This window comes from Marmota marmota, unplaced genomic scaffold (genome assembly GCF_001458135.2).
Source record: "Marmota marmota marmota unplaced genomic scaffold, marMar, whole genome shotgun sequence".
Taxonomy (NCBI): domain Eukaryota; kingdom Metazoa; phylum Chordata; class Mammalia; order Rodentia; family Sciuridae; genus Marmota; species Marmota marmota.
In genome coordinates this window covers 5,061,895-5,075,280 of record NW_025999853.1, presented here as the reverse complement: position 1 = coordinate 5,075,280, position 13,386 = coordinate 5,061,895, and the positions used below count along the sequence as shown (strand labels likewise).

Here is a 13,386-nt window from a genome sequence, read left to right as displayed (position 1 = left end):
GTCTTCTCAATATCAAGGATTCCAGAGTACAGGGTACCCCTTTGTGCAAACCAGAATAAGGCACCATGGGCAGAACTTTCTATGCAGAGCACAGATTGGATTTTGGCTCCTTCAGCCAGGTGCCTTTGTGCAGTGAACAACTGAGGTCCCTTGCATGGCAGCCGCAAGAGACCCATCCTTTCTTAAGTGTCAGGGCACAGACTTAAGCCACCAAAATACAAAGGTTCTACTCTTCCTTTTCATTAACTGTGGCGTTAACAGAGGATAGTATGTAGTAATAAAAGAAGAAACTGCCACCCTCTCTGCTAGCTCAACTGTACTGCCCTTTCTCCTACTGATTTGATGGAGTTGGGTTGACACTTTAGAATCATGGTACCTGAGGTGGGTGAGGACACTGCGAACCCAGAAACAGAAGCCCCTTTGAGGGACTTTGCTAAGGGCTATGTGACCAGCACTCTATGGGCTCCCCAAAGCACGCTGGCAACTCCAGTGCCCCCAAAACCAAACACAAATCCCCGATGTCCCCTTTGCAGACAACAAAAAGCACCTGTGCCTCGCGTAGCTCTTGTTTGTGACACCAGAGAAGCTGGATCGATAGTGAAGTCAGTTTCTTGGTTTTGACGAAGGTCCAACAGCCACATAAGGTGTTAGCCCTGGGGGACACCAAGGGAGGTAAACAGGCCCTCGGCACCATCCTATAAATCCATCAGCATCTCAAACTTAAAATTTTAGAGAGAGAGGGACAGCCATTCCTAATGTTTTTTGCTGCAGTGTGTTCTGCTGACAGGGTCTCTACCTTCAAGGAACTTATGGTTTAGGAAAAGCCAGGACAGAAAGTCCCCTGTAGGGAGACCCTGAGGGAGTCAGCAATATGTCAGGCTCCTACAGAGGGCGCAGAGGGACAGGCAGGGGGCAAGCTGATCATGGCCCGGGTGAGAGGGGAGCCATGGCCACCCTCGGGAAGGGCCTGCCATGGGTCCTGAAGGAAGACCGGGTTTTAAAGGCACCCATTCGTTTCCAATCACCAGGTCGAGAAAGGATGGACTAGTTCAAGACACTTCTTAGCTTCCGAGTTTTAGCTTCCAATTCGGTGCTGATAGAATCCAGGGAGGGTTTAACTTTAAAGTCTCGGGCACTGTCCTTGCTGTATTTCAGAGCCAGGTGTAAAGGACTTCTGTCCTGAGCAGAGCTGAGGTCTTGCACCCCGGGGGTGTGCGTGGCTCTTGACCTCCCTTTGTGTCTTGCCAGGTTCAAAGCGCTCCTCTCCAGCAAGCCGGCCAACGACAGCCCCTGCATCGAGATCGGCTACGTCAAGTACCCCATCTTCCAGGTGAGCCCTCAGGTGGCCTGGAACTCTGTGCTGGTGGCGCAGAGCACACACGGTCGCCTTCTTCCCCCAGCCTGGGGGTCTGCCGTTGGAGAAGCCCCCACAGAGAGCTGACCACTTCCAGCGCTCTGGGCTCCTGCCCACTTAGCCCTCCAGCAGCCCACGGGCACCTGCCTCTCCCACGGAGCTGGAGGCTGGGGACACAGAACTAAGGGACACCCTCTCCCAGAGACCCACAGTCTAGAGGGGTGACTGAGCAATTAGTTGATTACGGTACGTGAGAGATGGGGGTGAGCCAGCGTGCTGTGGCCACTCAGGACAGTTGGAGAGGCCTCTCAGATGAGGTCCTAAGGGCTGAAGGATCAAAGGCCAAGGGACAGCTGGGGAGCTCAGGAAGGTTTAGTGCTCAAGAAAGAGGGTTAGAGCGAGGAGAACTGCAGGCACGATGTCCCCGCGTGGTGGCTGAGCAAAGCATGATGGGGAACCCGCGGGCTTTTAGAACCCAGGGTCGTTTGAACCTGAGTCTGAACCCAGCATAAGCAGGAAAGAAGCTCGGTGCCGTGGGCAGTGGCTGGGTATGTGGCTTTGAGGCGCACGGCAGCCGCTTCCCTTCTCCTCCCTCCTGGTGCCTGGTTCCTAAGCCTCTCGCGCAGACGTCCTGCAGCCAGGAGGGATCCACGCCCCCAGCTCCTTCAGAGCCGGATTTCCAGAGCTCCGAGTCCCACTGGGGCACCTGAAGGCTGGCCGGCTCCTTACTGCCACACAGGCCAGGCCTGCAGGGAGACCGGGGTCCCCACACTGTCTTCCCCTAGGGTGGCTGAGGATGGGGTTCACAGAACTCCTCAGCGGCACCTGGTTCCTCCAGCTCAATTCAGGAAGATGACCCTGGAGAGAGTCCGCCATGGGGAAGACTCAGGCCTCCCTGGAAGCCTGCTCTTCTAGAAGGGCTGGTGGGCGTTCAGAAAGCAGGAGGCAGGACTGACCATGAGCAAGGTCATGCGGAGGAGGTCCTGACCTGGGTCTTGAATGACAGGGCCACACTCCAGGAGGCCCCTGTTTAAAACCTGTGTCCCCATCACAGTAGCATGCACCTATAATCCCAGCTATTTAGGATGTTGAGGCAGGAGGATTGTGAGTTCAAGGCCAACCTCAGCAACTTAGCAAGACCCTGTCTTAAAATTTAAAAAAATAATAAAATAAAACAGGCTGGGGATGTAGATCAGAAGTGAAGCATTCCTAGGTTCAATCCCAGTACCAAAAAAAAATTAAAATCAGTGCCCCTTGTGTGAGCTTGAGCAAATCATCCAATCTTTCTGAGCCTCAGTTTCCTCATCTGGCTAAGGGGAGAGAGGGAGAGTGTTCTAGAGAGGGAACAGCTAAACCAAGGCTCAAAGTGGAAAGCTGTGGGGTGTGTTTGAGGAAAAGTGACCATCGGTCTGTTCAGCTGGGTATCATGGTGTTTGGGAGGCTAAAGATGCATCGAGACCACACAGTGTGGGAAGAAGGAGAGCCAAATGGCGGCTCCTCCCTCCACCATTGAGGCCCAGATCCTGCTGTGGGGAGGGCCACTAAGAAGGCACCATGCCTCCCACTAGCCCCAAAGCTTGCTGCTGAGGTGCCTGAATTTCCACCATTAGAGATGCACTCCTTGGTGATGACTGAAACTTCAAAATAAAGAACTCTCCCTAAGTAACCAAGAACAAAACACTCTAAACCTCTTTTTTAAAAAACACCAGGGGATTTAACCCAGGGGTGCTTTACCACTGAACTATATCCCCAGCTTTTTTTTTTTTTTTTTTTTGAGACAGGGTCTCACTAAGTTATTGAGGACTTCACCAAATTGCTGAGACTGGCCTTGAATTTGCAGTCCTCCTGTCTCAGCCTCCCTAGTCGCTTGACATATTAGTCATTGTCACCTCTGTGTCTTGGGTTCTGGAAGAGATTTGAATCCCTTGCAGAGATCAAATAAGACAATGTGAGAAAGCATCCACCTTGCACAATGGGCACACTGTGGCAATCTTCAAGTGGGTGGTTTTCTAAGCTGCAACTAATATTATCACCTCCCTGCTATGCCCAAGACATAGGGGGTGTCTCCCACTAACGTGGAGGAGGTCCGGGATCAGAGAAGACACCGCAGCCTTCAGGTGGGCTGGGAATGGGCTCACTCCAGGCATCCGCAGGCCCGTTTCCCCTCTCCCAGGCTGAGGACCTCTGAGAGCAAAGCAGCCGCAGCCCCGTCCTGAATGACAGCTGGTAGATTCGGAAGCTGCCGGGAGATCATTGCTTTGCCTTAGGGTCTGGGGTGAGAGGCATGGAGACACACTTCAGGAGCTCTGTGAGGGCCTGGCCTCTGCCCACATGGGTTCTCGGGCATATTATTCCTGGCATTTCTATAGATGAAGAAACTGAGACCCAGAGAACTTCACAAATGTGCCCAAAGTCTCAGTCCTAATAACAACAGACAGAGCCAGGATCTGAACCCAGTCTGTCTGGTAGCAAAGCTTAGGAACCTTGTTCGGGAGCATCTTCTCTAAATAGGAATCGTGATTAGAAGGACAGTTTCCCTTCCTGAGCTTTAACCAGGTGTGAGGCTTGAAGCCTGCTTCTCAGCCTCAGCTGGCCCAGCAGATCTCCCAGGGGCCTCTGAAGATCCCCAGGGAAGGCCCGGCTATTCTTGAGACCTGTTAAGTCAAAACCACAGGGCGGGGCCCAGCATCAGCATGAAGCATCTCCCCATGGCAGCCCAGGTGGAGAACCAGTGCTCTGAGGTACACCATGCTCTTGTACATCAGCAGGTGTCTGAATCACCTGGGGACAGGTACGAGACGTGAAAACACAGAAGTCGTGATGAATGCAGGCACCTGGGCCGCCCCCCACCCCAGCTGATTCTGCAGACATAAGAATTCACGTTTCTAACAAGAACCCTGGGCTGCTGGGCTGACCCTGGAACCACTCTGAGAACCGCTGCTCTGTGAGGGAGCTCTTTCACGAGGCCCCTGACTCCTGGCACTCTGGGGGGTTTTCTTCCTCCCCTCTGGGAGGGCCCAGGCCCTCCTTAGAGCCGCCCAGCCCTGCAGGAGACTCTGACAGCCCATCAGAGTTTGGAGCTTGAGCTGGAGGCAGAAGAATGTGTGCTTCCCCAGCTCTCCAGGTGCTCGTGAAAGGGCCACTGCTACCATTAAGCCTGGGACTAATTGGGGAGGTTCGTGGAATAAGAAATTGGCTCGTAGTAGACTCTCAATAAATATTCGTCGAGCGGATCCACTGAATAAGAGCCTGCGTGGGAACAGACTGCCTGAGCAGAGTCCACAGGCCTGTAATTGCTTTCACTGGGGATGGTTTCCTGGCCACATTAGCCTCAAGTTACTGTAATGGGAAAGGACAACTTAACAGGCTCTGGGGACTCGTCCCTGTGCAGGCCCCTTCCCCATAAATGAAGAAAAGCCTCATTTGTGGCTTGAAATAGGCAGAGGAAGGCCTCCCGGGGCCTGTGCGCTTCACTCCGTGCTGGTAGAACTTTAGCAAATGAGCCAGCTTTGGGTTCCCCCACACAACCCCGCCCCCCAAGACTGTTTAACATCACAGGCAAGATCCCAGCAGCTGAGGCTGCACCTGGAAGCCTGGGCCTCTGCGAGGCTGTGAATACCATTCTGCTCCTTGCTTCCTGCAGGTTGGCTGCTGCCAAGAAAAACAAGTCCATAAATAAGCCCCACGGCCTAATAAGGGTGCGTTTCACCCCTGCAGAAGGGTGTGCTGCCAGCGGCTGGTGGTGGTCTGGGACAGCCCAATTTAAATTCCATTAGCCCCAGGACCTCCAACCGCTAAGGAGAGCATTTCAAGTCTGTGGCTCAACCTTGACTAAATGAGATAACAGGATACAGAAGTGCTTTGTAAATGAAGAGGCCCTCCATTTAGCATGGAGGGTTGGGGGTCAGATATTACTGTTATGCTGCTTATGATTGTTGTTTGGGCCTGTATGAAAGAGAGGTGCTCAGGGAATGAAAAATTGATCTCAGTAAGGCCAAGATCCCTGTGTTCGATGACACGGTCTTGTGGATGCTTATGAGCCATCGGGTGGGAGAAGGGAAGGTAAACCATGCCGTGTTATTTCACAAGGTCCTGCTGCCACCAACTCTGCCATTGGCAGGTGGTGTCAAAAGCCTGGTGTCAGAACCTCCCAAACACAAAAGAGGCAGGGGAAGTTCTGTGTTTATGGCATGTGCGGTAGGGAGGGAGAGCGTGGGTGAAAATCACCTCTAGATAGGGTATAGGGGTGGGAGGGAAAGGGAGGGAGGATGGGAATAGTAAGGATAGTGGAAGGAGACGGTCATCATTATACAAAATTCATGAATGAAGATGTGAATTTGGTGTCAACATACCATGAATGCACTGTCCTCTTTAAATGGTGGCCCCAAGGGTCCTGACCCAGGGGAACTCGTTCCGTCCTCATCATGACCCCGTGAGGGGTGCAGTCCCATCCCCACTTTACAGAGATGAGCCAAGTTTAGGCATAGCTTGGCCCTGCTCGTGGACGTGCTCCGGGGCGGGGAGCCACAGATTTCAGTGTACCACTCCGGAAGACTCTTTCCAAGTGGGCCTTCCCGCGGGAGGCAGTGGGTGGACGTCCCAGAGTGGACGTGCCTGGACAGCTTACTGATGTGCCGTGTGACAGAGGCTGGCTCACTGTGTCCTCTCTCCCTTCCAGTTGGTCATGCAGTATCTGTACTACGGAGGCCCAGAGTCACTTCTCATTAAAAACAACGAGATCATGGAGGTAAGGAGCCCACGGTGCCCTTGACCCCCTAGGCTCCCCTGGGGTGAGGGGCAGCTCAGCAGCCTCTCAGGACTACACTGGGTGAAGGCTTTGAACTGCTAGTCCCCCAGGGGGCCCTTCCAGTTGTCCTCAGTGAACCCAGGTTGTAACTGTCACCAAGAAGTCGGGGGTAGCACCGGCCCGGCCCAGCTGGGGCTCCAACAGCATGTCCTGGACGATGTCTTCTCCCTTGTCATTTGTAAAAGAATCACATCCACTGTAAACATTCCTTAATCCCAGGCCGTCCCTCTCCCAGGAGGCAGAAGCCAAGGCAGAGCACTGATCCCTGCCGGCTGTCCTCCTCCAGGGTCCCTGTTCCTGCCCCCTCTGTCCAAGGCTGAGAGCGCCCCCTGCTCCTTTCCAGAAGTGGAGCCCAAATCAATCTTCCCAGTCAAAGCTGGGAGTTTCCAGAAGCCAAAACTCACTGCCATGATCCTTAGCAAAGGAGCCAGACCTCCCCCTCGGGGGCTGAACCCCTGCACCTGGCGGTTAAAGGTGTCAGCAGGATCCCTGTTCAGGAGGAGACCCCACGGTGGGTCAGCTATGGACACAGGGCCAGACTGGGACTGCATTCAGGTGCTGCCACTCCTGAGCCATGTGACCTTGGATGGGTTATTTGACCTCTCTGAGCCTCGGTTTCCTTGCCTGTAAAATGGCAGTGTGGTATCTATCCCACTGGATTTTCTAGAGGAGTCTAAACGCATCTGTTTTTCAGTCGCTGGGCACAGTTGCCACGTCCTTTTCTTCTTGCTCTTTCCTCCCTGCCTCCCTGCCCTCCTCCCAGACACACAGCGACTCCCTCGTTTCTCTGGACCCCTCCTCTGATACTTCTCACCCATCTCAGGACCAGGTGACAGGCTGAGGACACAGGCTCTTTTTTAAGCCTTTTTTTTTTTATTACTTCAAGATCAAAATCATAAATGCTTTTTTTATTTTTTACATTTACTATAAAGGACATAGATGCACATCCAGCTGAAGAGGTCCACAGAGCAGGATGTGGAAGGGTCCCAAGCCCAGGAGCATCTGTCCCCACAGAGCTGGGGGTACCCCTTTCCAGTGCAGGGCTGTGTTTGCCAACCAGGATGGTCTCTGAGCCCGGTCCGTTAGGGATTTTTTTGGAGGCAAATGCGTGTGCATTTAAACTGTTCAGACCACGCAAGAGGATTGTAATGAAAACGCAGCCCCCGCCCCACCCTGCCATGTTCACGTCCATTGCTTAAGTAACACCACTCACCCTTATTTCTGGACATCTCTTAGGCATTCCGGGCTGACCTCCGGCTACACCAGATGTGCATGGGGCTCCCTGTCCCCTGCTCCTCCATCCTCCCCGTGGAGAGCTCTGTCACTCTGTCTGGTTCCTCTGGTGTCACCTTTCTATAGGGACAGCTTTATTTCCGGTCCCTCCCAACACTTCTGTGGCAGGTGCTTGTCCTCGTGGCTCTGTATCTTCTCGCGGTTTCTCTCCCCCCACCCCCCCCACCTCTGACCTTCTGTGGTTTTAGCTTCTGTCTGCCGCGAAGTTTTTCCAGCTGGAGGCTCTGCAGCGGCACTGCGAGATCATCTGTGCGAAAAGCATCAACACCGACAACTGCGTGGACATCTACAACCACGCCAAGGTGAGCCACCCTCCCCTGCCCCATCCCTAGTAAGCACCTGCTGCTTCTGGTCTCTGTGAATTTGACTTCTCCCAGGACCTCACATAAGTGGAAATACATAAAATGCATCCTTTTGTGACTAGTTTATTCTACTCAGCACAACATCATCGATGTGTTACCACGTGTCAGAGTACCCTTCCTTTTTAAGGCTGAGTAATATTCCATTCCATATGTGTGTGTGTGTGTGTGTCTGTGTGTCTGTGTGTCTTGTATTTCATCTGCTCATCTGTCAGTAAGCACGTGGGTTGCTTCCACCTTTTGGCTGCCATGAATAATACTACTGTGAAGATGGGGGTACAAATATCTGTTCGAGTCCCTGCTTTCAATCTTTTGGGGGTACCTACGCACAAGTGGAGTGCTGAGATTTGAACCTGGGTTAGTTTCATTCTAAAACTCACGTTCTTAACCTTTTGTTTACTGTCTGGCCTGATAAATGTTTGAAATGGTTCCAACGATCATCAATCCTCAAAATAAGATTTTCTGATTGGCTTATTGGTAATGAGAAAGTACAGGCTTCTTCATACACATGGACATACAGACCTACTCTGAGTGTTAATGATTATATCAAATTCTGGTTTCTCAGGACACATGCAAATTTTTTTCTATCTTAAACTAACTACTTTGTAAATGAGCATCCAAAGGCAGCATCCTCTGTCTGCCCAGGAAGAGAGTCTGATTGACCTAATGGTTCTATGCCCTCCTCCTTGGGTCATGATCATTCAAATTGCCCCAAATCTGATGTCCACAAGTGGCTTTCCCACAGCCACCCCCTTGGCAGCAATTTAACCCTGGCAGGCTCCTTAGCCCTGCCCCATGACTCATTATTTAACATGAGTCCTGATGCGATGGGAGCCCAACTGGGATATGGGCTTAGAATTCCTATGGTGGAAGAAAGGTCTCTGTCAGAAGGCATCTCTGCAGCCGAGGCTTTGACTTTTATTGTCACCAGCCTCCACCGCCACCTTCCAGGTCACATCCTAGAGGGAATAAACACCTGCCCTCTGTGAGGAATGCGTGAAGGACAGGACAGAACCAGCAACCTCCTGCCCTTTCTGTCCCCTGCTTCCCTGTGAGGTGGAGGCCACAGCCCCCATGATGATCCCGTGCGCTTCGGTGCTACAATCTGAGGCTAGTTTAATAAAAAAGAGGTAGAAAAACAGAGGGTGGTGGCACACACCTGTAATCCCAGCAACTCGGGAGGCTGAGGCAGAAGGATTGCAAGTTCGTGGCCAGCCTCAGCAACTTAGCAAGGCCTGTCTCAAAAGAAAAAATTAAAAGGGATGGAGATTTGGCTCAGTGTTAGAGTGCTTGCCTAGCGTGCGCAAGGCCCTGGGTTCAATCACCAGGAACACACACATATAGCAAGCGCGCACGCACGCGAACACACACTCACACACACACAGAGAAGCAAGAAACCAGCATTTGGTTGGAAACCCAGGAAATGCAGGCATTTAGGTGCTAAGAGCCATGCTCCGAATGTCCACAAGATTTTCTGATTGACTTGTTGGTCATGAGTTGGTGATTGACTTATAGCAGCTCCTATACTTCATCTAACCCGCTGATACAGCTGCAGAACTTTAGACAGACGAGAAACCCGTCCCATCTTTATTGCCCCATCGAGGCATCCTGAACTGTTCAGTCTTGAAAAAGAAGCCCAGGAGCTTCTGATGGCCCTTTCAGGGTATCTCTCCACTTGGGACAAAAGAATAAGCTGGCTCATCTCCCTGAGTCTCAGCTAAGGAGCAGGCTCAAGTGCACCATGATGGGAAGAACACAGGTTTGGAAACCAGAGGACTCATTCATTCCTATTTATTGACCACCCATTACTTACTAGGAACTGTAGTCGTCATCATATAGTAAGAAATTAGTAAGACCTTGAAAAATTCATAATCTAGGACAAGGACCCGCAAACATGTTCTATAACGAGCCAGATAATATGTTTCAACTTTCCAGGCCACGTACTTGCTTTTCACTTAATTCCACCTTTGCTGGGCAAAAGCAGCCATATGTAATATGTAAACAAATGGTACAGCTGTGTTCTAATAAAACTTTATTGACAAAAACAAGTAGTGGGCCACATTTGGCCCAGAGTCCTGTAGTTTGCCAACCTCTGGTCTAGGAGATGAGAGTTCCAGTCCTAGTTCTGTCAGTAATCCATTGTGTGGAGATAGGCAAGTGGCTAGCATAGTCACCATTCAATAAATTATATCACCAAGTGTTAGAAATGTGTCTATTATGCTTATGACTCTCCATTTATACTGACTTGTGCTGAGTGACCCTAACCTAAAAGCAAGTACCAGGTGTGGCAAGGGGTGGGGGGCTCTCTGTGACTAGTGAATCAGATAGGCAGCTCTGAGCCTCAGTTTTTCCCCTCCTAGAGAATGAGGCTTGTCCTCTGTGACTCCAAGAACAGGGTTCATGTTGAAATGATGAAACCCTTCCTGAGCTCTCCCCCGGCTCCAGAACTCTGCACATCCGTGAGAACATGTGTGTGATCAGAAGCCCACTTGTGATAACTTCATCCAGCCTCGGTGGTGGCCTCTCAGAAACCACAGAATTACCTTGTGTGTCCATGTCCGATGGCAAGGGACAGCGTGGTGCCTCTGTGACCCACCCCTTCATTCTGCAGCTCAGAAAACCGAGGCCAGAAAGGTGATTAATTTGTACAAGGCCCTGAAGTGGAGGAAGGAACTCACCCCAGTCCTCCCTTCAGGGAGGAGCTCCAAGGGTCCTGCAAAGGGTGGAGAGTCAGGGCTGCTTCTGCAGACAGCCCAGTGCATCTCCGAGGCGTAACCACCCCACTTCTCTCTGCCCCCCACAGTTCCTTGGAGTCACAGAGCTCTCTGCATACTGTGAAGGCTACTTCCTCAAAAACATGATGGTCCTCATCGAAAATGAAGCATTCAAGCAGCTCCTATATGACAAAAATGGCGAAGGAACGGGCCAGGATGTGCTCCAGGACTTACAGAGGACGTTGGCCATCAGGATTCAGTCCATCCACTTGTCGTCTTCCAAAGGTTCCATCGTATGAACCCCAGCAGAGCAAGTGCTTCCCGGGTCCTCTCCGATTCTCCTGCTGCAAAGGCTTCCCACAGACACGTACCAATTCCACCTGGCGTCTGTTTTTGGCTGAGCCAAGGAGCTGCCCCAACTGCCAGCTTCTCTTGAATAAGCAAACTCGGCTCCCACGTGCTCCAGTTGAAACCCAGAGACGTTCCCTGGCGGGCAGATTCAACCGTGGCAGGGTCCAGAGCTTGAAGGTCACCATGGGGCCGCCAAGCCAACTCCAACCTGGGACCGTGGAACCCACTGTCAAATGAATGGATTGAGGCCTAAAAGCCTTTGGGGTTCTGACTGACACCTGGAGGACCTAATAATGGTACCAATTCTGAGGAGCCTGGTATTAGATGTTCAAGACCTTGATAGCCGCATCTGGGCGGCTGTCAATCATGGTAGCTAATCGGTGAGGCTGTTACCCATAATGAGGAAATCATCTGGCCAATTTTTAGGGGCGGGAACTTTTTAAAATGTTCATAATAAAACAGGGCAGTCTTGTCGTTTCAAATATGTTTCTAAAAGCTTAACAGTTCATTTTTAACTGAATTGTGTTTAGGGATCTATGTTTCGAGATTACTGTCTTCCTTTTTTCTTAAAGCAGTTAAGTCGCAGGTCCACACTGCATCTGACAAATTATTGCTGATATTCTACACAAGGTGAGATCATCTTGCCTTAGTGCTCATGGTTACACAAAAGAGGTGCACTGCCAATAATTATCTCTAATCCAATAGTTGAAAACAACCTGCATGCTAATCGTGGTTTCGGGGTGAGAATAGAACACCCCCACATAACAAGACATGCATTTGCATGGACCCAAACCTGTACCATGTTATGTTTTGTGCTTCCCTTTTTCGGCAAGGTCAAAGTGTTCCACCACTTCTTGCTAAAAGTCCACTTGGTGAGACTAACATATCCATTTCTTCTCCTGATTATGAATGATTCTGGGGTGCTTTTGCAGAAATGTGTTCTTAGATGATGCTGGATGGGGGGGGGTGGGGGGAGCACGTCAGAGAATTTATTAATCCCAGAGCTTTCTCTGTATTCTCAGAAGATGTTAATAGTTTGTTATAGCCAGAGAGTATGACTATGTTAGATTATTTTTAAAGACCAAACATGTATGATAGAGTGGATACTTTCTGTATTCTGAGAGTGTACAGTATAGGGTTATCTATAATGAAAGTTTATATAGAAGGGTTCCGTTTGCTCTGCCATATATTATATATATACGAATATATATATATATATATATATATATGCAAAAGAGATTGGTGAAGTGCCACAATATTCCAAATAATTTTTGAGTTGCGGCCTTTTTTCTCATTCTTTGGTTGAAAAACCTAGGTACAAGCACTTAAAACTAAGAGAAGACTTTCACCCTTTGGGATGGCAAAGTTTTATCAATAAAACTATTTCCTAGCATGCCCTTGGGAAGTTGTGCCAGAACCTAGATTCTAATGGAGCTGCTGTCTATCTGTCCTGTTTGCTCCCTGAGCCTTTGATCGGAGCACCAGTGTCAAGTCTGCTTTAGGCCACCTGTGTCTACAGCATTGGCTCCTCTGGGACACACACACACACTCCTAAGGCCTGTCTCCCACATGGTCATCTGCAGACTTGCCCCAGCCCTTCCATCCTCGGAGGAAGGAAACAGCTACCCGAGGAGAAGGCCATGTCACAGATACACAGTGTGTGCATACCTGCTGCCTCTGTCTTCAGAGAGGCGGTGGGGACATCCCTCCGCCTCAGCTGACCCCTCTGTGAATGTCTGCTGCTAGTTCAGGGTCCCCAGGCATTGATTTGTACCTTGGCAACTCCCACTAGGGCTTCTGTTAGTTTGGTGTGCTTTCTCTGTCATTAAAAGAAATGATTTTTCCCAAGCCTTGCGTCATTTATATGGTACACGTGAGCTTTTTACCCAACAGTTGAAGCCTGAGAACTTCCTCCCAAGATTGGAAAATATGACTCGGCAGAAAATTGAGGGGCCTGGAGAGACTAGATAGAAGGTGGCTGCCCATGTTGCTGGTGGGGGCAGGGGGCTGATTGGCTCCAGGGCCCAAGGTCTGCTTCTGGGTAATGGCCTGGGGTTTCCTGCCATCAGGCAGAGGGGCTACGGGTCCGGCCACCTGGGCCACTGCAGTGGTACTATTGCCCACTGTGGGGCGCTTGTTCTGCCTGTCCCTCCCGTACCTTGATGACATTTTGTGGGGATGGAGGGACAAAGAAAGATAAGCCACCTCAACATCATGTACACTCCCACTGAGGACAGCATAAGCTGATGCCACTGGACGGGGTGGGGGCCTGGGGTACAGGAGGGACAAACAGCTTTATTCTTAAGTGTCTTCCTCCTGAGGTCAATCCTGGTCCCCAGCTGTTCTGTCTGGTTCCTGGCCCCACCTGAGTCTTACCTAGTCCCCTGGCTAGGCCACAAAGGCCCACCAGAAGCTAGGGAGAAGCCAGGCTATACAAGGACACTGAGCCATGCAGAGCTGGCTGGTGCAGAGCTGACCCCACCCGCTACCCCCAGAACGACTGCTCAC

At 51.0% G+C, this 13,386-nt stretch overlaps 1 protein-coding gene across 3 annotated transcripts in view; it reads left to right on the top strand.

The window, feature by feature from the left end:
* The window catches only part of Abtb3 (ankyrin repeat and BTB domain containing 3), a 37,266-nt gene extending 24,540 nt beyond the window's left edge, over positions 1–12,726 (top strand). For all 3 annotated transcript variants that reach the window (XM_048802486.1, XM_048802492.1, XM_015482574.2), the window contains 4 exons: positions 1,249–1,330; positions 6,033–6,101; positions 7,643–7,756; positions 10,617–12,726. In XM_048802486.1, coding sequence (XP_048658443.1) covers positions 1,249–1,330; positions 6,033–6,101; positions 7,643–7,756; positions 10,617–10,826 — 475 coding nt within the window. In that variant the 3' untranslated portion in view covers positions 10,827–12,726. The remainder of the gene's footprint in view (positions 1–1,248; positions 1,331–6,032; positions 6,102–7,642; positions 7,757–10,616) is intronic.
* The last annotated feature ends 660 nt before the right edge of the window (positions 12,727–13,386 follow it).